Source organism: Emys orbicularis, chromosome 7 (genome assembly GCF_028017835.1).
Source record: "Emys orbicularis isolate rEmyOrb1 chromosome 7, rEmyOrb1.hap1, whole genome shotgun sequence".
Taxonomy (NCBI): domain Eukaryota; kingdom Metazoa; phylum Chordata; order Testudines; family Emydidae; genus Emys; species Emys orbicularis.
The window spans coordinates 98,927,411-98,949,722 of record NC_088689.1 but is presented as its reverse complement, the minus strand read 5'-3'; the positions used below and the strand labels follow the sequence as shown (position 1 = coordinate 98,949,722).

Sequence of the window (22,312 nt, the reverse complement as noted above, 5' to 3'; positions counted from 1 at the left end):
CGCTGTCTCTTTCTGGCTGTCTAAGAGCGTAGACTGTGTGTGTCTGTCTCACTCTTACTCTTAGCGACAGAGTCTAAGAGCGTAGACTCTGTGTGTCTCTCTCTCTTACGCTTAGTGGCTGTGTCTTGCTGTGGCTAAGAGCGTAGCCTGTATGTGTGTCTGTCTCTGTCTCTTTCTGGCTGGCTGTGGCTAAGAGAGTAGACTGTGTGTGTGTCTCTCTCTCACATTTAGTTTCTAAGAGACTAGACTCTCTGTGTCTCTCTTTCTGGCTGTCACTAAGAGAACTAAACACTGTGTGTATATCTCTCTCTATCGCTAAGAGCGTAGACTGTGTGTCTCTCTTTCTGTCTTGCTGTTGCTAACTGGCTCTCTCTAAGAGACTAGTCTGTAAAGTGTCTCTGATTTAAACACAGATCATTTAAAATTAATTTATTCCTACACCCTTTATATACAAAAAAGATTGCAGCACATACAGGAAAAATGTAAATAGCCACACAATCACAGGCCCCCATCTGCTTTTTACTGAGAAGCTGTACAGAATAAATACAGTAGAACCACAAGTTTGTGCATCTCTCTGCATGCAAGTGTACCTGCTTGGGGGGGGTGTCCTTATTGCTGATGTATGTATAAACTAAAATTCTAAGAGCATATGTACAAGCTATAGCTAAAGTTTCCACTGCTCTGTTGACTGTCAGTCCAGCTTCCTGGCGCCCAGTTTCATAGGTCCCTTTGCCACCTTCTTGTCCGCCCGTTTAGCTTCCATCTCCTTCTTCCGCTCCTCTCGCTTCTTGCGTGCTAATTCTGCCCTGCTGAGCCCTAGGGAGACACAAGAATTTCCAGCTTGTAGGAATGGCTGGATGGAACAATCGTGTGCAACTTTGCTGCTTCAGCAACTCACCCTGGTCAGAGTCCACAGATTCCCAGTTTTCCTCTGTACCCCAGTCACCAATTGCATCCATGCATCTCTGGCAATTGAAGTTAGACACAAAATTAGAATTCAGGGGAGTCCTTCACAGTTATGCACTATACTGGTGGGAGCACTCAGTGCACATTTATCTTTCCACACAGGAGGAGAAGTGAAGTAGCTAAGCCCTAAACTGAGTGGGTATCCCAGCCTGCCTTCCCTTGGAGCTTCAGTTAAACGGGGGGGGGGGGGGGGAGAGGAGGGGAGAAATAACACTAGCCATTTCCAGGCCTTTGAGGGGTTTGTACACCACTCCTTCCCCCCCCCCCCCCCCAAAAAAAAAAAAAAAAAAAAAAAACACCAAACAATGTTACCCAGGTAGTCAGCGGCAGAGCTGGGAATTGACACACACACACCCCATCCGTGATCATGAGACATGGAGAAACTTACCTGGGTCTCTGTTGTTGACTTCTGAGTAGGGATTATGGAGAAGAAAGGATCTGGTTTCTCTATACTCGATGAGCTGTCCCAGTCATATTCGCTGGCCAGTTTGGTCCCTTCTGGCTGGGCTAAGGGAGCTTGCTGTGAGGAAGTCAGTTTCTGTGCTGTCCGGGAATCAAAATCCTCCTCCCAGCTGTCCTCTGCCATGGAGCTTTGTCCCTGAGCGCCCCACTTCTTGTGACTCCAAGTGGATCCAACCTCCCAACCAGAGCTGGTCCAGTCTGATTCCTGTTTCTTGGAGGAGCTGCTGGTCTGTTAATGATTTGGGGAGAGAAGGGGGGGGGGGGGCAGATTGATCAGAACAACCGAAAGAGGACAAATGAGCTACAAGACAGGAACTGAAGGGGCTTCTGGACTAGTCATATCCTACCTGCAAGATTTAGAAGAGGTGACTTTGAGTGCCCAGGCTCAACAGATAAAGGCCAGGAATGGGAAAAGACTTCCCGCCACCCTAGCCGCTAGACCACACTGTCTTTCATACTAGTAGGCACTTGAACAATGGTTATTCCCATCTGAGGGCAGTATGGTGACTAAGGCGAGAAAGGTTGACAGACTTAATTTAAAGACCACGATCAAATCGCCTTTTAACCTTCTCTGGGATAAACTAAACAGGCTGAGCTTCTCAGGTCTCTCCCTATAAGGTGGATTTTCCAGACCCAGAATCATTCTTATAGCTCTCTGCTGACCTTTTCCAATTTGACATCCTTTTTGACGTGTGGACACCAGAACCAGATGCAGTATCCAGTAATGGTGTCACCACTACCATAGACAGAGGTGATGCCCTCTTCCTTTACTCCTACTCGATATTCCCCTGCTTATACGTCCAAGTTTGTTTGTGCCCTTTCAGTTCTAGCATTGCCCTGGAGCGCTTGGTTATTTATCATGATAACTGGTGTCACTGTAGTCCAGGATACAGTTCCCTTGCCCCATTACAGTGATCTACATTCTTTGTTCCTAGATGTAATGATCCTTAGTTCTTATACAGCACTTTTTATCAGTAGATTTCAAAGCATTTAACAAAGGATGTCATTATCCCCATTTCCCAGATGAGGAAACTGAGGCACGGAGATTTGCCCAAGGTCAGCGAGCAGGCTGTGGCAGATCCAGGAATAGAACCAAGGACTCCTAAGTCCCAGTTTAATACCCTATCCACTAGGCCACACTATTGCCCCTACAACCTTCCCAGTTGGTATTAGCTTGAGGGTTACTTGCTCCCTCCCAGCGATCATGGAGACCAAATGAACCAGAAAGGAATACCTGCACTTAAGACAGCATATGGTGCGGCATCAGAGTGATAGCATGTGCGGAAAGTCACCTACCATCCTGGCCTCAGGCTTCTTCAACACCAAGGCTGGTTCTGACCACTCCGGGGTGTTCCAGTCATCCGGGCTCACCTGCCCTTTGGCTTGCTCGGCCTCTTGCTACAAGCAAAAGCACAGAAAATGAGGCACAGCACACAAGGAAGTAGAATCTCAACCCAGGCAGCAATAGAGCCTGCAGCTAATTTGGCAGAAGTCACTGGATGGCGCTGTGGTGCATACTCTTGGGCATACGAGCAGTGGCCAGTCTTGGAAAACATGCAAACCTGTTGTTAACTTGGTGATGCATTCATGTATTCTTTTCAGGGGAGCTATTGCAAGCAGCGCAAGGGTATTTGCTGCCTACCCTTAATCTTTTTAACTACATCAGGTTCTTGGGGCAGAATTGCTTCTAGGGAACTGGGCATGGGGCACTGGCATCTGGGCTGAGAAATCTGAAATAGGATTGCCCTGCATGCTGTTTGTGACCACCTCTGTCCCTGGACTGTGCATGCAGTGTAAATAAATAAGTTACACTAAAAAATTGCCCCGCCCATACTAATTTCCCCACCAGACTATAAGCTCCCAAATCTGCTCAAACTCAGCAGAGAGGTCACAAGTCCTTACTCCAATCACTGAGGCAGCCCATCTGTCATCCTCAAACAAACTCTATTGCAGACAGAAGTGTGTTGCTCACCTCCAGGCTTCCCCAGTCATCATCATCCCATCTATCTGTGGAGTTCTCTTCTTCCTCAGTCACATCCCCCTCCAGATCCCACTGGCTGGATGGAACGGGAGCTGCTGGCAACGTCACCGGGGAAGGGATGTGGCTGGCTCCTTGAAGACAAAAGCCCACAGTATTAGAAGGTGTCCTTTCTCTGATAGTGGCCAGCACTGAGCACTTCAGAGGAACTGCGCCCAAGTTTCTCCTAACTCCTATTACAGCTAGGACTTGTCAACACAGGGACTGCTATGGCTATACTGGTCAATTTCCCCAGGGGATCCCTTCCAAATCCCTTGTTCATTTAATATTTTTATGTTGAAAGATGCTAATTGCTGCCATCACCTGAATCTTGGATCCAAAAACAATCACAGCCATAGTTACAGCCAATGGGTGCACCAAACAGACTCAACGGAAAGAGCAATTAAGCAACTTTATGTAGTAGAGACAGCTACAAAGAATGGAGGGACTGACCAATGCATGTGGCAGATCAGAGCCAAGACTGCAGGGACTAGGAGATCAGTTGCAGCCTGTGTGTGTTGGCGGCAGGAAGCCCAGGGAAGCACTGAGTATTTGAAAGAGGAAGCGAGGGACAAAGCTTCTTGGGCACAGAGTGATAGACTGGGACCAGGTTACCTTCGAACCTTCTCTGTTACGCTAAATAGATCGAGCTCCTTGAGTCTAAGTCCCCACATGGGGAACAGAAATTTGTCAGTGTAACACACAAAGACCTAACAAGATCCAATGGCTGGAAGTGGAAACTAGAAAAATTGAGACAGGATATAAAGCACACATTTTTAATAGGGTGCAGAGAGAATTGAGTTAAATCAGGAAACTTGGATTTAAATCGTCAGTTGTTAATTTTATTTTACATTTGTACTTTTAAATTATTTGCCTAACCAAAAGTTATTTTCACTGGTTGTAATCATTAAAACATACTGATTTGCAACTAAATATTGCCTTTACATTAAATGCGATGCTATTTTTTGCTAACCAGGTGGATGCACTACACCAGACATGGGCAAACTACAGCCTGCGGGCCACATCCAGCCCGCGGGACCATCCTGCCTGGCCCCTGAGCTCCCGGCCGGGGAGCCTAGTCCCCAGCTCCTCCCCCACTGTCCTTCCTCCCCCGCAGCCACGCCACCGCGCGGGCCGCGCTCTGGCCTGCTGCTCCCACTGGGCAGCATGGGGAGCGCAGCTGGCTCTGGCTGGGTGTCGCAGCTGCAAGCTTCTGCTGCTGGTAAGGAAGCGGGGGGGGGCGGGGGTTGAGTAAGGGAGCGGAGGTCCTGGGGGGCAGTCAAGGAGGAGGGGGCGGAGGCTCTGGTGGGGCGGTCAGGGGATGGGGAACAGGGAGGGTTGGGAGTGGGAGTCCCGGGGGGCCTGTCAGGGGGTGGGGATGTGGATAGAGGTTGGGAGGGCAGTCAGGGGACAGTGAACAGGGGGGTTGGATAAGGCAGTGGGATCCCAGGAGGGGATGGTCAGGGGACAAGGAGCAGGGGGGGTTGGATGGGTTGGGGATTCTGAGGGGGGCAGTCAGGGGGTGGTAAGTGGGAGGGGGCAGATAGGGGGTGGGGGCCAGGCTGTTTGGGGAGGCACAGCCTTCCCTACCCGGCCCTCCATACAGTTGCGCAACCCCAATGTGGCCCTCGGGCCAAAAAGTTTGCCCACCCCTGCACTACACATTTATTTAAGAAATTATATAGCTTAATATACATTTATTCAGAGTCTTAATTCTTATTTATTATTATTTTCGAAATGGTGAATAATGCATTTCTTATTTATTAGGTGATTAATTGTGATTTGTGGAATTCAATTAGAAATGAGCAAAACCAGCTTTTTAATTTTTGTATTAGCTAAATAAAACTACTTTCAATGTGCTGGAAAATGAAAGTTTATTAAAAACATATTTTGTATTTAAAACTAATTGATTTATTATTCATCAACTGGAAAAGGAAATACAAGCTTTCCTGCTTTTTCAACTCCCAATCAGTTTATTAACTTCAAATGAACTAGTCATTGAACTGAACTTCTTGAATAAAGTGAAAAGAAGAAGCTATTCGCTCTGCACCTCCAGGAGAGGCTATTACTGTCAAAAGCTGGCTCAGTACTTCAACAAACTCTGGCTCCAGGTGCCTAGGTGGGGATTTCCACCAGTTAAGTGGTTTGATTTTCTTTAAAACTTTGGCACCACCTATATACTGCTTAATATTATTTTTTTCATTTAATTTAAATGCTTGACTCTAGTATTTTTAGGCCTCAACACAGTTTATCAAGATTTCAAATTTAATTTTAAGTAGGTTTACTTTTTAATGAATTTAAATGAAAAAAATCTGATTTCTTTCATTATTTTAATTAAAATCATTCATTTTTATCCACCGTTACAGCGAGGGTAATAGAACATGTTACCAAGGATTGCAGGGGATTTTCCATCACAGTCAATTTTTAAATCAAGATGGGATGTTTTTCTAAGAGACCTGCTCTATTTCAAATAGGAATTAACACAAGGAAATCCTATGGCCTGTGTTACAGCAGAGATCAGACTAGATGATCACAAGGTCCCTTTCTGGCCTCAAACATCTGTGAAAAGCTCACTAGAGGGGCAGACTTAAGGATTTCTGAGCAAGGAAACTGCCTGCTGTTGTTTGGTTCTACTGTGTTCAGGGAAACAGGACTTTGTGTGCATTCTTTATAAAAAAACAAGATTACATCAAGATTAAAGTTGGGCAAAACAAAATTCAGCAAACAGTAAATTAGCTAAAAATGCATTTTGAGGGGCACTAAAACTATATGCCATATTCACCCTTAGCTTGCAAATAGTTTCAGTTAAAAAAATTATTTCTTTTCCCCCAAAAATGTCAAAACTGTTTGTTTTGACACTTTTGACTTTTTGTTTACAAAAGTTTCATTTACAAATTTAGCTTAGATTAAAAAACAAACAAACGAAAAGTGTTTTGTGTTTTTCATTTTGCTTCAGGTGTTTTTTTGAGCTGAAACAAAGTTTTTCATTTCAGCAACCACCACCATCACCCCCCTCAAAAAAATCACGTATTCGCTCAGCTCTAACTAAAAATATACCTGACTTGCGTCACTGATTTCCCTTTTTCTGGAAACAACCCTGCAAAGTCCCAAATACTGACCAACTGCTTGAGCCAAAGGGGCAACCATCCTTATTATTACACTCTGGCTAGTCTTCTGTAGGCTAACTGCATGTCATGCAAACAAGCATTTCCTTCTATCGCTTGAGATGGTGCTGCTGGCTTCAGTGCCATTTGCTGCATGGCTACCCAATTCTCTGATGCCACCACCCCAGGGTGAATAAAGCCCAAATCAAGCTTTGCAATTACAGCTGTGCAAAGACTGACCGACACTGGGTGGCTCCGGTGCACCTCCAGTGGGGGTTTCCACAGCTGTTTGTTCTACCGTGGTCCCGGCGTTTGTTCGGATTAGCTTCGATGTAAGCGATGAGACCCCTGTCACGGCCCAGCCTGCCCAGCTGGCAGCTGCTCCCATCCCAGGGCTGGTTGATGCTGCGTGAACATCCTTCTCTGCAAAGGGAGCAGAAAGAAAAAGGGGAAAAAAGTCCATTAGTTCTGTTTGGTGTTTAGATGCCTGAAAACTTCAGCACAATATTAGGATCGCTCACCCAGTTCAGAGAGCTGAGATGGATCTTCAGAGACGGTTTCTAGCTTAGTCACAAAGCTTCGAATGGCCTTGAAAGTCTAAGAAATTGAAGTTACTTTATTATTTATGCTGTAGAGATACCCCCTTAATACAGTGGGAGCCCTTGTGGCACCAGTGACTGCATAGACCCTCAACTGAGATTGGGTGCCACCATCACTCTGGGTGCTAGAATGGACTGGTCCAAGGTTGGAGGCCCCCGTTGTGCCGGGCATCAGAGCTGGAGGCTTGGAGTTGGTGGCTCTGCAAATTTCACTGCAGATCCAACTCACCTGATCCCTGACTGTCTTTTCAGGGTCAACTGTCAGCGCACAGAGAACCGGCAGGATTTTGAATGCACAGTCATTCATAGAGTAGAAGTTGTGAGTGGCAGCGAATCCCAAGACGCCCGCTGCCCGGGAGGGGGCAAATGGGTCTTTTGTGGCACGGCTGAAGGCAGAGATCAAAATTCTTTGTCTAGTCTGGAAATAAGAGAATGGGCAATTTATTATGTGTATTATGGTAGCACCCGGGAGCCCCAGTCACAGACCCATTGTGCTAGCCCTGCACATACACATAAAACACCAGTCCCTGCCCTGATGAGCTTTCAATGTAAATAGACTAGACAGACACAGGGTGGGAGAAAGGAAGATTATCCATGTTTTACAGCCAAAGAACAATGAAGCGTTTTGCCCAGGGTTACACTGACTTTGTAGCAGAGCCTGGAATCAAAGCCAGGCCTTCCAGGCTCTGGGCTGGTACTTTAACCACAAAACCCTCCTATCCCCTTCGCCTGAAAGCTAGAGCATTGCTGGGATCTACAATCCACAATTCCCCACTTTAAGATGGTCACAATCTTCCTCTGCATCATATGAAGCCTTGGTGAGAAATAGGCATTTTAAAGGGAAATCATCCTGGGAAAGAAACCAGGGTCTATGTCCCTATTTTCCCCATCCCGCCTGGCATCGGGTCCTTCGGGAGTGCAGGAAACGATCTCACTACTCACGCTGGCATTGAGGTAAGGACCGATCTTTCCAAGGCACACAGTGGTGTTGCAACGAATGGGCCCCTGGTCGTCCTTGGCCTGCAGACGGGCAAAGTGCTTCATCAGCTCCATGTTGAGATTGTTCTCGTTCAGCTTGGGGGCCAGCAGCAGCATCGACTGTGTGGGGGGGAAAGAGGCTGGTCATGGGGTAGTTCAGGTCTAATAACATCTAGCTCTTCCATAGCACTTGTCATCAGTAGCTCTCCAAGTGCCTTACAAAGGAGGTTGGTACTATTATCCCCATTGTATACATGGGGAAACTGAGTCACGGGGCTGTTAAAGTGATTTGCCTAAGGTCACCCAGCAGGCAGGTGGGAGAGAGAGGAATTTAACCCAGGTCTCCTGAGTCCCAGTCTAATGCTAACCCATTAGGCCATGGTGCCTCCCTAGCTCATAGGATGTGTTGACAGCATGGCTAATAACAGTGAGTAACTCCTGAAGCATCCCTTGTTGTACAGCTGTAGTAGGGCTTTTATCCTCTGTAGGACACTAGTATTATGCAACATTTATATCGCAATAGAACTTAGAGGATTTGGGCCCCATTGTGTCAGGCACTGTACAAACAGAATAATTATAGCTGGACTAAACCTTTTTGACAAAACAGTTTTCCATAGAAAAATAGAGTCTGGTGGAAACTGAAACAATGTGAGGGAACGTGGTTTTCGATAAAATTCTCAATGGAAGAAAGTCAAAGCAATTTGTTTAGACTGTTTCAACTGTTCGTTTCTACTTCTATATTATAATAATTTTAATATTAGATTATATGTACTGTATTGACTTGCATTTAATATTTTATAGTGTTTTGACAAACCAAACTATTTCAACATTATTGATACAAAATGAGAGGCTAAATGATTCACGGTTTCATTTTATTTCACTAACTTTTATATTATATTAATTTTTAATGTATAGTATAATTTATATATTGTTTTGACATAAACTAAATGCTTTTACCTTATTAAAATGAAACAATTTGACATTATCAAAACAAAACGTTTCAATGGTTCCAAATCAAAATTTTTCAGAGCTTCCATTCTGTGGAAAATTTAGGAATCGGAACAAAAATCATTTTTGAAATGTCAGAATTTCCCACAGAACGGAAAATCCATTTCCCAGCCAACTCTAAAAACATAGCACGCCCTGCCCCCAGAGAGCTTAACAAGTCTGGGCCCCATTGTTTCAGGCACTGTACAAACATATAATAATGGTAGTAACTGTCCCAAAATCAGGCAACAGAGTAACATCCCTTGGGGTTTGGATCTGACATTATGTCCTGCAGTGACAGACATTTCTATAGCCCTTTGTCTGTCAATGAATCCCCTTAGGATAGTGGCAAGGGTTGGGTTAAAGCTCATTAAAACTGGGAGAGAAGGGGGTAACTGCTGCCCTTCATTAAAGGGAGTTGTAAGAAGCTATTAAAGCTTCTTTATGGACTCAGAGCTGAAACATTAGGGGGCCTGCAAACAAAACGTGTGTTTTGGCACGTGAGGCAGCTCAGGCATTTGAATTCAGGGGGCAGAGGGGCTTCCCTGGGTATTGTTTTAGTAGAGGGGTGAGAGGAGAAAACAGCCAGGACGCACCAGACACAGAAGCACTGGGAAAGGGCCCTGGGAAAAAGCCAAGAGAGAGCATTTGAGCAGAGTGCTGGCTGAAAGCAGCTGGGAGCAAAGAAACATCAAACAAAGAGATGTCCTGTTTGATTCCTGCTGTGTTCAGAGAAACAGAACTCTGTACATTCTTTGTAAATAAACAGGATTGCATCAAAGAAAACCTGATGCTATCATCAATTTCTCCTCCTAACCAAACAGCCTGGGGGACCCCAAATTTTGGTTAACGACTCGGGTCAAAAAGGGGTAATATCCAATTCTTAACATTCATATATCCCAGAGCAGTTTACAAAGGAGGATCACTATCTGCATTTTTCAGATGGGGGAAAAAGACAGGTGGGTGACTTGCCCGAGACGAGTGGCAAAGCTGGGAACAGGTTTCAGAGTGGTAGCCGTGTTAGTCTGTATTAGCAAAAACAACGAGGAGTTCTTGTGGCACCTTAGAGACTAATTTGTTAGTCCCCAAATAAATTTGTTAGTCTCTAAGGTGCCACAAGGACTCCTCGTTGTTAAAGCTGGGAACAGAATCCAGGCCCAAGGGGGGTGGGGGAGGGAGAGGACTCAGCTAGAGACATTGAAAGGGGTCTAGTTTTCAGAGGGTGGGTGCTCAGTACTTTCTGCAAATCAGGCCTCTTTCTAAAAGGCATCTCAAATCAGGCAACTAAAATCACTAGTCACTTTTGACAAATCCTTGCCCGGGTCTCCTGAGTCCTTGGTCCAAAGCACTATCCACAGACCATATTGCCTATCTATCCAGCCAGTGTACATAGCAAAAAGTGCACCCTCTGAAAACTGACAGGACTCAGGACAGACTTGTCTGAGGTTCTTTATGGGAAAGACTATCCAGATCATGCAAACCAATATCAGATAAAACCTCCTTCCCGTGCAGAGGTAAGAATTAGCAACAGGATCTGACAAGATCAATAGTCCAGAGTAGCATCATTTTCGCCCTTAACTCCACACCACCAGCATCCTTCAAGAAGGAGGAACAGAGCAACCCTGAAATTGATTTCTAGATTATAAAGTCAGAAGGGATCACTGTGATCATCTAGTGCAGGGGTCAGCAACCTTTCAGAAGTGGTGTGCCGAATCTTCATTTATTCACTCTAATTTAAGGTTTTGCGTGCCAGTAATACATTTTAACATTTTTAGAAGGTCTCTTTCTATAAGTCTATAATATATAACTAAACTATTGTATGTAAAGTAAATAAGGTTTTTAAAATGTTTAAGAAGCTTCATTTAAAATTAAATTAAAATGCAGAGCCCCCCAGACCGGGGGCCAGGACCCAGGCAGTGTGAGTGCCACTGAAAATCAGCTCGCGTGCCACCTTTGGCACGCGTGCCATAGGTTGCCTACCCCTCATCTAGTGTGACCTGTATAACACACAGACTTCTCTATGTTAATTCCTATTTGAACCAGAGCAGATCCGTTAGAAAAACATTCCAGCTTGATTTAAAAATGATCAGTGATGGAGAATCCACCACATCCCTTGGCAAGTTGTTCCAATGGTTATTTATCCTCACTATTAAAAATGTGCAACTTATTTCCAGTCTGACTTTTCCTAGCTTCAACTTCCAACCACTAGGTCTTGTTAGACCTTTCTCTGCTAGACCGAAGAGCCCATTAAAAAAGATTTGTGGCCCATGTATGTACTTACAGACTGTGACCAAGTCACCTATTAAACTTCTCTTTGATAAGCTAAATTAATTGAGCTCCTGGAGTCTCTCACTATCAGGCAGGTTTTCCAACCCTTTAATCATTCTCCTGGCTCTTCTCTGAACCCTCTCTACTTTAATCCACATCCTTCTTGGAAGTGTGGACATCAGAACTGGACACAGTATTCCAGCAGTGGTTGCACCAGTGCCAGATACTGAGGTAACGGAACCTCCCTACTCGAGATCCCCCATTTATACATCCAAAGATCACATTAGCCCTTCTGTTGTTCTACCTTCACTGTCTGCTCACGAATGGCTGGGTTGGTGTCCAGGAAGCCGTGCACAACGTGGGGAAAGATCTGGGTGTTGACGGTGGGTTCGTTGAGGTATTGGATGAAGTTTTCCATCTGCAACACACACACACACACACACGTGCCGCCAGTCAGGACTTAACGTTTGGTCTAGTGCTGAGGAAGATCTATGCACAGTCAAAATTAGCACGGCTCAACACCATCTGTTCCTTAGAGGTTTTTAAGGTCAGGCTTGACAAAGACCTGGCTGGGATGATTTAGTTGGGAATTGGTCCTGCTTTGAGCAGGGGGTTGGATTAGATGACCTCCTGAGGTCCCTTCCAACCCTGATATTCTATGATTCTATGATCTGGGGAAAGCCAAGAGGAGAACTCAGATGTCCTGATTCCCAATCACCTATTCGAAGCCCTTGACATCACACCTTTCCACAGCCAGGAACAGATCCAGAAATCCTGGCTCCGAGTCACTCCTGCAGCACGCTTCTTCCCAGAGCTGGGTACAGAACCCAGGCGATCTAATTCTCAGTCCCCTTGTCCTAACAACTAAGGGGTATGCTTTCCCAAAGCAGAACCCAAAAATCCGGTCTGCTAATTCTTTGATCTAGCCACAAAACCATTCTCCTCCCAGAGCTGAGACTAGAACCCAGGAGTCCCAACTCCCATTCTCCTTGGTTCGAACCACTAGACAGGCACCATTCCCCTCCCAGAGCCAGGAACAGAACCCAAAAGTTCAGACTCCCGGTTCCCTCCCTGTTCTAATGAGAACAGAAAAACATTGCTCCTGCCAACCCGTCTGAGCCCTGGATCCGCCCAAGTGCACAGATGCAAAGCGAGGCTGATCACTGACCTGCTGCAGCAGCCGTATCCTCATGGCTCGGTCGGTGGAGGAGAACATTTTGACGATGACAGGAATGATCTTCTGCTGATACTCTTCAGTGTTCAGGAACTTCCCCACCTGCAAAAACACTGGAAGTTAAAGAGGAGGCTTTCATCATGGAGGAGATGAGGGGCATGCAAAGCTTTAGTGCGGAGATGGAAAGTGGTGACATGGGCCCATAAGCCTTCCAGAGAAAAGATACTCCTAGCTGGGCCACACCAAGAAATTAATCTGTAGGTGTTCCTGGAGTACTGACGTCAGCTCTTGGCACCATCTCCAACATGGTCCATGTATCTTGGGAATGGAGTCCCCGGACTTACTTACTTACTCACTCACTCACACACACACACACACTGCAAGGTCATGTGTCACTTGATGAGGAATGTGTAGTGATGGCACACCTCTCTGGCCTCAGTTTCCCTTTTCCTGGCATGGGGTGGGGTAAAGTAGGGGAAGGGGGGGTGGGAATGAGAGAGCACACAGAGCCCTGGCATGGAGGGAGAATCAAGGACTCTGATATAGGTGGAGTGAATGTAGCACATCCAGCCCGCCATGAGAGGCGGGCGTTGCAGGGAGTCCCTGAACGAGAGGGTGGTTCACAGGCCACTTGTGCGGGAAATGGAGAGTTGCAAGGACCTCTGATGTATGCAACATGTGCAGCCTACAGAAGCTACGAAGCGCGCAACCCCTTAATAGGGCAGTTTAGCCCTAAAATGCCTCTCTCCCCCAAGCACACCAACTTCACTGAGTCACAGGCGGAGATCCAGCCTTCTAGGGCTCTAGCGAACAGAGCAACAGTCTGTTCCCACTTTGAACTGTCCCTATAGTGTTACTTTGTGTTTGCCTGTCTCCTCCCTGTCCCTTCCATAGGTCCTGCTCAGTCGCAGGAGATCTCCAGCAGCAACTGCTCTCCCCTCCCCACGAGCAAAGTCCACTTGCCAGCAGTCCTTGCTCACTCTGGGAACTGCAATCCTCAAAATGCCCAGAGACAGGAAACAGGCCTGTAGCCCCATCCCGTCACAAGATGTAAACAGAGGAATGCCACCATTAGAACAACAGCTCACCTTGAAGAGTGGGGTCAGGATGACAGCACCAGCGCTACCAAACTCAAAGGCCGTCAGCAGCTGTGGGAGGATCTTGTGCCGGCAGAAATCTTCGGGGAAGGTGTCTAGGTTGTTGCTCAGCTCCTGGAAGAACTTCTGCCGTTCTGCTGGTTCCTTAATCTGCCGGGACAGGGGGAAAGGGAAATGGGGTCACTGGGCAGACTAGCCTGCTCCTTGTGGCTCCATTTTGCCCTTTGGGGCTGCCAACAAGAGAACCAATGACAATGGTGGCTTGGATGGCGCAGTCTCCTCTCCCACTAGGAGATGGATGGAAATACAGCAAGTTCTTGTTCTACCATACAGGGGCATGAATTTCCAGCTCTGCTAACATGGGCTGGAGTTGAACCAGTGACTTAAAGCTGAAGTGGTCTTTATCCTATATAACCCTGAACCCACCAGTTCCTCCCACAACTTGGGGCCACATCAGAACTAATGCCTTGTGGAATGAAAAGACACCTTACCCCTTTCCCTGCCCCCTAAGCCAATCAGTCCCCATATCCTGCGGCAGGATTGACGCCGGTACTCCCTAGAGAGGAAAGGCCTCACATCCCGTTCCCCACCTCCCTGATCCAGCTAGTCTCCCCCTCAGAGCTGGTGCTCTCTGGAGAGGAAGGGCCTCATATCCCATTCCCCACCACAGCCAGTTCCCTCTCAACCTCCCCCCAAAATTAACTGTGCTCCGGAAGCCACTTTTCCCCATCAAGCGAACATATAACGGACCCAAGACAAAGGTCAGTACTGCCCAAGGCAAGTTCAATGGGCCCATAAACCAATGCAGGGGGTCCTCAAGCCCCAGCAATTGATTGGACACTCTCTTGGGCACCTCTGGCCTACATAGAGGAGTTCTAATACTTTCCACCCCTCCTGACCGGAGGTGACAAGGCTACAGGCATCGTTCTCACCTGGATCTCTTCCAGGAAAAGGTTGGTCTCTACAAAGCTGTTCTTCATGAAGCCATTGGGGCCCCGGCAGTTCTGGAGGAACTTGGCAGGGTTGGGGCGGATTTTGGGGTTGGCCCCCACCAGTTCACAGTAGTGGGGGACCAGCAACTTGGGGATCTGGAGAGAGGATACACAGATTCTACAGTCAGGAAGAGGTGTCCCTCATGTGTGTTAAGCATTTGCTATCTATACTAATTAGTTTGGGATCTTTTCAGCTTGGATGGCAAAGCAGCTGACAATGGCCAATGGATCTCATTATCCCTGTTTTAGGAATGAGGAAACTGGGGCACAGGAAAACAGGCTGAGCTGCCCAAGATGACACAGCAACTCCATGGCAGAACTGGGAAGAGAACCCAGGAATCCTGACTCCTGTCCCCAGGCCTCCCAAAGCTGGGGATAGAATCCAGGAGTCCTGGCTGCTTCCCCTCCCCCACACTAATCACTAGACTTCCTACCCCTTCCCTCCCAGAACTGGGAGTAGAACTCAGGAGCCCTGACTCCCAGCCCCTCCTGTTCTAACACCTAGACCCCACTCCCCCTAGAGTTCTCAGCTCCCAGTCCTGTGCCCTATCTATTGCACTCCACTGCTATTCTACAGCACAATCACAAAACTCTTTACCAACCCGTTTGAAATTGCACTGCTCCGTAAGGAATAGTACCTGCACAGAGGCTGCGTAAAGCAGAGAGTGATCTGCAATCCTTGTCATGCTCCTATAAGTTTGGCCAATAAACAAAACAGAAGGGCCACTATTTAGCCACAGGATGGACAGACGCAGGGCAATATGCTACCAGTTCCCCACCACTGCATCCCTATAGAAAATTGCATCGACTCACCCTCTCATTAACAGGGTGAAGCTGATGGTTAGCTCTGGGGCGTGTGGCCTAGTGAACTGGGACAAAGGAGACTTCAGTTCTATTCCTGGCTCTATTATTGGCCTGCTGGGTAACATCTTGCCCCCTCTGTGCCTCAGTTTCCCCATCTGTAAAATGGGAATAATGAGTCTAACCTCCTCTGTAAAGCCTCTATGATCTACTGATGAAAAGTGCTACGTAAGAGCTAGGGTATATTATTACTGAAATCAATGGGGCCTGAAAGACACATTCTCCCCCCACAGCATATTGTGAGACCCAGGAGCAATCAACATTCCCTGCTGGGTCCCTTCTGTGTGTAACCCTGATCCACTCCATGTGGTGCTCTGTCCCCCTCTAGCCATGGCTGGGCCACTGACAGAGGTTGATGGGTCTGCTACAGCCTGGTTCTTTTAACACACGTCACAGAGGATCCTGATTCCGGGTTTGATTCCTGTTGCCAACAACCCACCCACCGGTGTAATATTACAAGTAGAGGGATTGGAGCCAGGCAGCTCTGCTGATTAATTACTTTGCCAGGCCCTATCAACAGAGCGGGTGGGAAGGGAACTGACCACATTACCTTGCCGAGGGATCGCAAGGAGGACGGGCGGGGCAGGGTGCCATTGAAAACCTCCCAGATGAGGCAGCCAAGACGCCACATGTCCGCAGACCTGGCACAGCAGAAGAACAGATGTAACTTTCCCAGTGGTTTCCCCATGGGGAAGGAAAATGCAACCCAGCTGTATTTTGCATAGCATGATCCATACAAACTACACCCCAAGACACTTTAGGGTTAGGCAGAAGGGCTATGCAGGGAAACAAACAATAGGGGAGCTTGAAATGAGACGGAGGCTCTTGCATGCGCGTGCACACACACTGCCGAGAGGTGCCAGGGATTAGATAAGCAGAACGGCCCGTAGAGGGGGATACAACAATTCTGTTTGCAGACAAGCGTCTTGCACACACAGAGAAGAAGCAGGTGCTGGGTGAACTGAGAGAAGAGCAGAGAGAGATGCAGGGAGGAGGATTCCTGAGGGCAAGGGGCTGCAGAGGACAAAGCTCTTGCACACGCACACAGCGGGACATTGGGGAGAAAGAAAGACTAGGTCATGGAGGGTGACTGGAGAAAGATCACAGAGTACGGCACAATAAGCAGAGCTCATAGCCTCTCATAGACTCATAGACTTTAAGGTCAGAAGGGACCAATATGGTCATCTAGTCTGACCTCCCGCATGATGCAGGCCACAAAAGCTGACCCACCCACAACAGAATATTCCAGCCTGCGAGCCCTGCCCTATGCTGCGGAGGAAGGCGAAAAACCTCCAGGGCCTCTGCCAATCTACCCTGGAGGAAAATTCCTTCCCGACCCCAAATATGGCGATCAGCAGTACCCCGAGCATACAGGCAAGATTCTACAGCCGGATCCTCATTTTACCCGCGATGGCACGTTAATGCCTAATTGACTAAAATCACGTTATCCCTTCAAACCATTCCCTCCATAAACTTATCAAGCCTAATCTTGAAGTCAGAAAGGTCTTTCGCCTCCACCGTTTCCCTCGGAAGGCTGTTCCAAAATTTCACCCCTCTGACGGTTAGAAACCTTCTTCTAATTTCAAGCCTAAACTTCCCCACGGCCAGTTTATATCCATTCGTTCTCGTGTCCACATTACTACTGAGCTGAAATAATTCCTCTCCCTCCTTGGTATTAATCCCTTTGATATATTTAAAGATAGCAATCATATCCCCCCTCAGCCTTCTTTTGGTTAGGCTAAACAAACCGAGCTCCTCGAGTCTCCTTTCATAGGAAAGGTTTTCCATTCCTCGGATCATCCTAGTGGCCCTTCTCTGTACCCGTTCCAGTTTGAGTTCATCCTTTTTAAACATAGGAGACCAGAACTGCACACAGTACTCCAAATGAGGTCTCACCAGCGCTTTGTATAACGGAAGCAGCACCTCCCTGTCCCTACTAGAAATACCTCGCCTGACGCATCCCAAAATCGCATTAGCTTTTTTCACAGCCACGTCACATTGCCGACTCATAGTCATCCTACGATCAACCAGGACTCCGAGGGTCTCTCCCTTCTAGACCCTGGGCTTTGTTAGTTATTGGGCTCAATGCAGGAATCACAGGGGAAAATTCTCTGGCCTGTGTTAAACAAGAGGTCAGACATAATGGTCCCTTCTGGTCTTAACATCTACAAATCTATTTGTATTACGGTAGTGTCTAGAGAGGCCCTGACAGAGATTGGGAGGCCTCTGTTGTGCCGGGTGCGCTGCAGACCTCACTCAGCTGAGATTAGGGGGCCCATCGTGCTGGGCACTGCACAGTCACACAGTGAGAGAGAGTCTCTGCCCCCAAAGAGCTTACAGTCTAACTAGATAAAAGGGTGGGAGGAGAGTAACGGGCTCCTCCCCATCTCCCACTCACCATTTCTCCCCAGGGGTTTTGCTGTTATCTGTTTTCTCTGGTGGGTCGTATCTTTCCAGCTCAGGGATCCCTTTCCGAGGTGGGGTGTTGTCACCCTGGGTCGAGTACATGTAATCCAGGCCACCCAGCTTCCACTCACCAGCGCGGTCCACAAAAACAGCAGCCATGCACACATTATTGTGGATGAGGTTGCAGTCATTCACCAGGAAGCTGAGAGCTTTCTGGAAAGGCAAGGGAAGGACAAGTGAGAGGAGCAGTCAGCTGGGACCCTCGTGAGAAGAATCTTAGAGACAGAATGGTCTAGTTGAGGGGTGGGACTGGGAGTCAGAACTCCTGAGTTCCATTCCCAGTTCTAGGACAGGAATGGGGTCTGGTGGGTTAGAGCAGGGGAGTCTGGGAGCCAAGGCTCCTGGGTTCCATTCTTAGCTGTAGGTCATGAGTGGGGTCTAGCTGTGAGAGAAGAGCGGGGGGGCTGGGAGTCAGGACTCCTGGGTTCTATTGCCAGCTCTGCAACTGATTCCCTGTGTGCCTTTGGAGAAGTCACCTTCCTTTTCCACACCTCAGTTTCCCCATCTATAAAATGGGGATAATGCTATTCACTTGACTCATAGTTGGTTTACCCCAGCATCCTGGATCAGACAATATGATAACATAGTGGGGAATGGCAGAAGTCTCTTTCTAACCTCAGTTGGGTCTAACCTGGACAAATCAAGGGATCATTGGCAGGACTGCAGCCCTCAATAGCTATACCTGGTTAAAGAAGCAGCAGAAGAGGTGTGTTCTGTCTGGGCACAACTCGAAAACTCACCAGGGTGCAGCAAAATAAATGATCATCATTACTATGGCAGCACATTGCTCCATTAAAACTAGGCTTGGAAAGATTAGATTTTTATTGGTAAATCTCGATTTCACTGTACACACAAACCAACGAAAAAAATCTCTCCTTCAATAACAGAAATGTACAGATAGGCAAAGTAAGAAAAATGCTGTTTAAGCACATAGTAGAGTTTGATTAAAGGATATTTACTTTTTATAGTCTGATATGTGAAGTTGACAGTTTGTTTTAATGGCTATAAAGCCTTAACTTTCTGAAACTCAACATCTACTGCCATTAAATAATTAGCCTGAGACTCCTATTGTCTAACCGCACTCCCATAATTTCCTGCAACTGTGAAAATTTAAAATCAATAAAAACTGAAAAGCAGGTTAAAAATAAAGATCAATATTATCTGTCAAAATTAAAAACAATAAAACTCTAATTCTGGCAAGCTTAATTAAAACTGAGGGGCAACCAAGACTGGGGGCTGTGGGCAAAGGAGTTGGTGTTTTAGGATTTTCTATACAGGCACAACCCATCTGCTTGAGATCACTGTATCTTACCACAATCTGATGGAGGCCCCACGATATCTCCTGTTCGTTTAACCCTCCAGAGTCTGCTTTCGACTTCAGGTAAGTACTCAGAGATGTCACAGGCTCTGTCACCACGTGCAAACATTTCTCTGTCTATCCCCCCCCCACACAAAAAAAACACCATGTTTCTTTTTGTTACAGAAGCACCCAGAGGCTCCAACTGAGATTGGAGCCCCTTTGTGCTGGGCACGTTAATAGTAGTATTACAGTAACATTGTGAAGCCCCAACCAAGATTGAAAGGTCCTGTTGGACCTGGCGTTGCACAGACCACCCCCACAACTGAGATCAGGGGTCCTGTCGGGTAGGACACCACAAAGACCCCCACAACTGAGATCAGAGAGGCACTGCACAACCCCCCTCCAACTGAGATTGGGGCCCCTGTTGTGCGAGGCACTGCACAACCCCCCTCCAACTGAGATTGGGGCCCCTGTTGTGCCAGGCACTGCACAATGCTCTCCCTTCCCCCACTAATTGAGAGCAAGGACCCCTTAGTGCCAGTCACTGCGCAGAATCTCCCAACCAAGATAGGGGACTGCACAGACACATACATCCCAGCAAGATCAGGGACCCCCATTGTGCCAGGCTCCACACAGATCCCCCCACAAATGAGATCAAGGGACCCTTCGTGCCAGCCACTGCACAGACACCACTGCCACAGCCAACACTGACTAACCCATCCCCATTAGGGGGTCCAGCATGCAGCCCCTGGCATAGCAAAAGGCCCAGATCTCTGTCAGGATCCATGCGGCGCCCTAAAGAGGATCGCCAATCTTGTTCAGGATTGCTGGGCCCTACCGTAATACAAGTAAACAGATAATAAATAAATGCATCCCCCATAGGAAGACAAAAGTGTAATACACTGTGCTGTCCCACTGCAAGCTGGACATGTCGGGTCACACCGCTTTATCCAGATTCAGGATTGGCTGCAGTTTCATAAAGGCAGCAGATAAATAACATAATTCCATACAGTATCAAGCCAGCACCCTAAGCATTGGTGTTTTTCAGCCTAGGAAACATACTCTGGGGCAGAGATCACCCTTTACTCCGTGCCAGATGTGATTCAAATCCAGCCCTGTTCAGGGCCTCAAAAACCACCGCAAACCAAAATCATAATCATCAAAGCCTGTAGACATGGCCACAATACGAAATCATAAATATAACAGACGCTAGGTACAGCCACAAATAAAAATCATAACCAGTACCTCCAATCCGTCGATGTAGGACAGAATATTGGGGTGTCGGAGGGTTTTAAAGCGTTTGAAAGCTGCCTTGGCGACCTGTGTCTGTTCATCCGAATTAGGTTTAACTTCATAGACGAAAACAGATACCAGATCCCCTGTGGTCTGAAGAAAACAAAAAAGTGTTATGTGCTATTTATTTAAGGGTGTCTATCGTCCTATAGTATCTGAGCAGTGCTATTATCCCCATTGTATAGATGGTGAAACTGAGGCACAGAAAAAGGATGTGACTTTGCCAGAAGCTGGGAATGGGTGACAGGGGATGGATGGATCACTTGATGATTGCCCTGTTCTGTTCATTCCCTCTGAAGCACCTGGCATTGGCCACTGTCAGAAGACAGGCTACTGGGCTAGATGGACCTTTGGTCTGACCCAGTATGGCCGTTCTTATGTTCTTACTTGCCCACAGGTCACATGGGGAGTCTATGGAATTGAACCCAGGTCTCCTGTGTCCCATGGTGGCATTCAAATTGCTGGCTCATCTTTCCTCCCATGTGGGATAGGGAGGGAGAGGGGGGAGGGGAGTCAGGGATGGTCTGTTTGGGGGAGGCAATGTAGTCTAGTGGACAGAGCATTGCACTCACAAGACTTGGGTTCTATTCCAGGCTCAACTACTGGCCTGCTAGGTGACATTTGGCAAGTCCCATCCCCGCTCTGTGCCTCAGTTTCCGCACATATAAAATGGGGATGATACCAACTTGCTTTGAAAGGGGGTTTTGTGATCTACTGCTGAAAAGCTCCATACCAGAGCTAGGTATTAAATAATTATTACTATTTTTATTATATGGACCCTATAATGAGGGTAACTGTCTGCCTCTGGGGTGGAACACAGCAGCCACTCTGGAAGCAGGCTAAACCCTCCCATTTTCATGCTGCTATTTGTCCCCTGACCCTAGGGGACTACAATTAGTACTAGATCCGGACCTTGGATGTCCCCCAGCTGCTTTGGAAAGTGGTGTGTGTGTGTGTGTGTGTATGGGGGAGACCCTTGAGACTAAGGAGGAACTAGATAAGCCCTCAATTGGGGGTCCCTGGACCCTTTGTTTTTGGGGATGCTCAGGAGTGGGGAGAGCTTGGAGGGACCCTGAAAATCCTTGTTACTGGGGGAGGAATAGCCTAGAGGGCCCCCTGAAACATCCTTCCATCCTAGTGGGGTCCCCCTGGAACCCCTTCTACCCTTCGGAACAATATCTGAGTGGGGGCTTGGACCACACCCTCCCATAAACCAAGGGAGAAGCAAAACTCTGGGGATCATTAAACACCTGTTCTCGGGGGTCCTGGAAACCCTGCCTCAGTCCAAGAGCTCTCTGAAACTCCCCCTTTACACCAAGAGCAGGGCTTGAACCCCACCCCCTTTATCCTCCACCTCTAGCTCAGGCTGAGGAAGGGGAGCCTGGATACCCTCTGCACCCCGGCCTAGGGATGAGGGCATAGAAACCCACTTTTGAATGCCGGACTGGGGGGGGGAGACCTCCCCCCGTACCCCGGGTTGGGGAGGGAGAGGCCTGGAAACCTACCTCCCCCCCGTACCCCTGGGTGTGGAGCCTGGAAACCTCTCCCCCCCCTCGTATCCCGGGTTGGGGACCTTGGAAAACCCCACCCCCGTACCCCGGACTAGAGAGGGGGAGGCCTGGAAACCTACCTCCCCCCCGTAGCCCTGTCTGGGGAGCCTGGAAACCTCCCCCCGTACCCCGGGCTGGGGAGGAGGAGGCCTGGAAACCTCCCCCTGTGTCCCGGGCTGGCGGTCCCGGTGGCGGCGG

The 22,312-nt window shown here is 47.8% G+C and overlaps 1 protein-coding gene across 1 annotated transcript; it reads right to left on the bottom strand.

Moving 5' to 3' along the window:
* Positions 1-416: 416 nt before the first annotated feature.
* On the bottom strand, positions 417-20,616 carry SCYL1 (SCY1 like pseudokinase 1). The gene is made up of 17 exons (XM_065408733.1): positions 20,517-20,616; positions 19,284-19,406; positions 17,904-18,124; positions 16,056-16,146; positions 14,585-14,740; positions 13,644-13,802; positions 12,550-12,657; positions 11,686-11,799; positions 8,091-8,246; positions 7,378-7,566; positions 7,071-7,146; positions 6,790-6,972; positions 3,401-3,540; positions 2,725-2,826; positions 1,355-1,657; positions 899-965; positions 417-816 (listed from the first exon to the last, which is right to left on the bottom strand). Exons 3-17 carry the CDS (start codon positions 18,068-18,070, stop codon positions 692-694), a joined length of 2,136 nt encoding a protein of 711 aa, XP_065264805.1. The 5' UTR covers positions 18,071-18,124; positions 19,284-19,406; positions 20,517-20,616; the 3' UTR covers positions 417-691.
* Between the last annotated feature and the right edge of the window lie 1,696 nt (positions 20,617-22,312).

Excerpts from the sequence above, each read along its gene's own strand:
- SCYL1 (XM_065408733.1), bottom strand. The coding sequence starts at position 18,070 with ATGGCTGCTGTTTTTGTGGACCGCGCTGGTGAGTGGAAGCTGGGTGGC. Across the intron at positions 12,658-13,643 it reads TCCTGACCCCACTCTTCAAG|GTGGGGAAGTTCCTGAACAC; the intron begins GTGAGCTGTTGT and ends GTGTTTTTGCAG. Across the intron at positions 7,567-8,090 it reads GTCCTTACCTCAATGCCAGC|ACTAGACAAAGAATTTTGAT; the intron begins GTGAGTAGTGAG and ends TCTTATTTCCAG.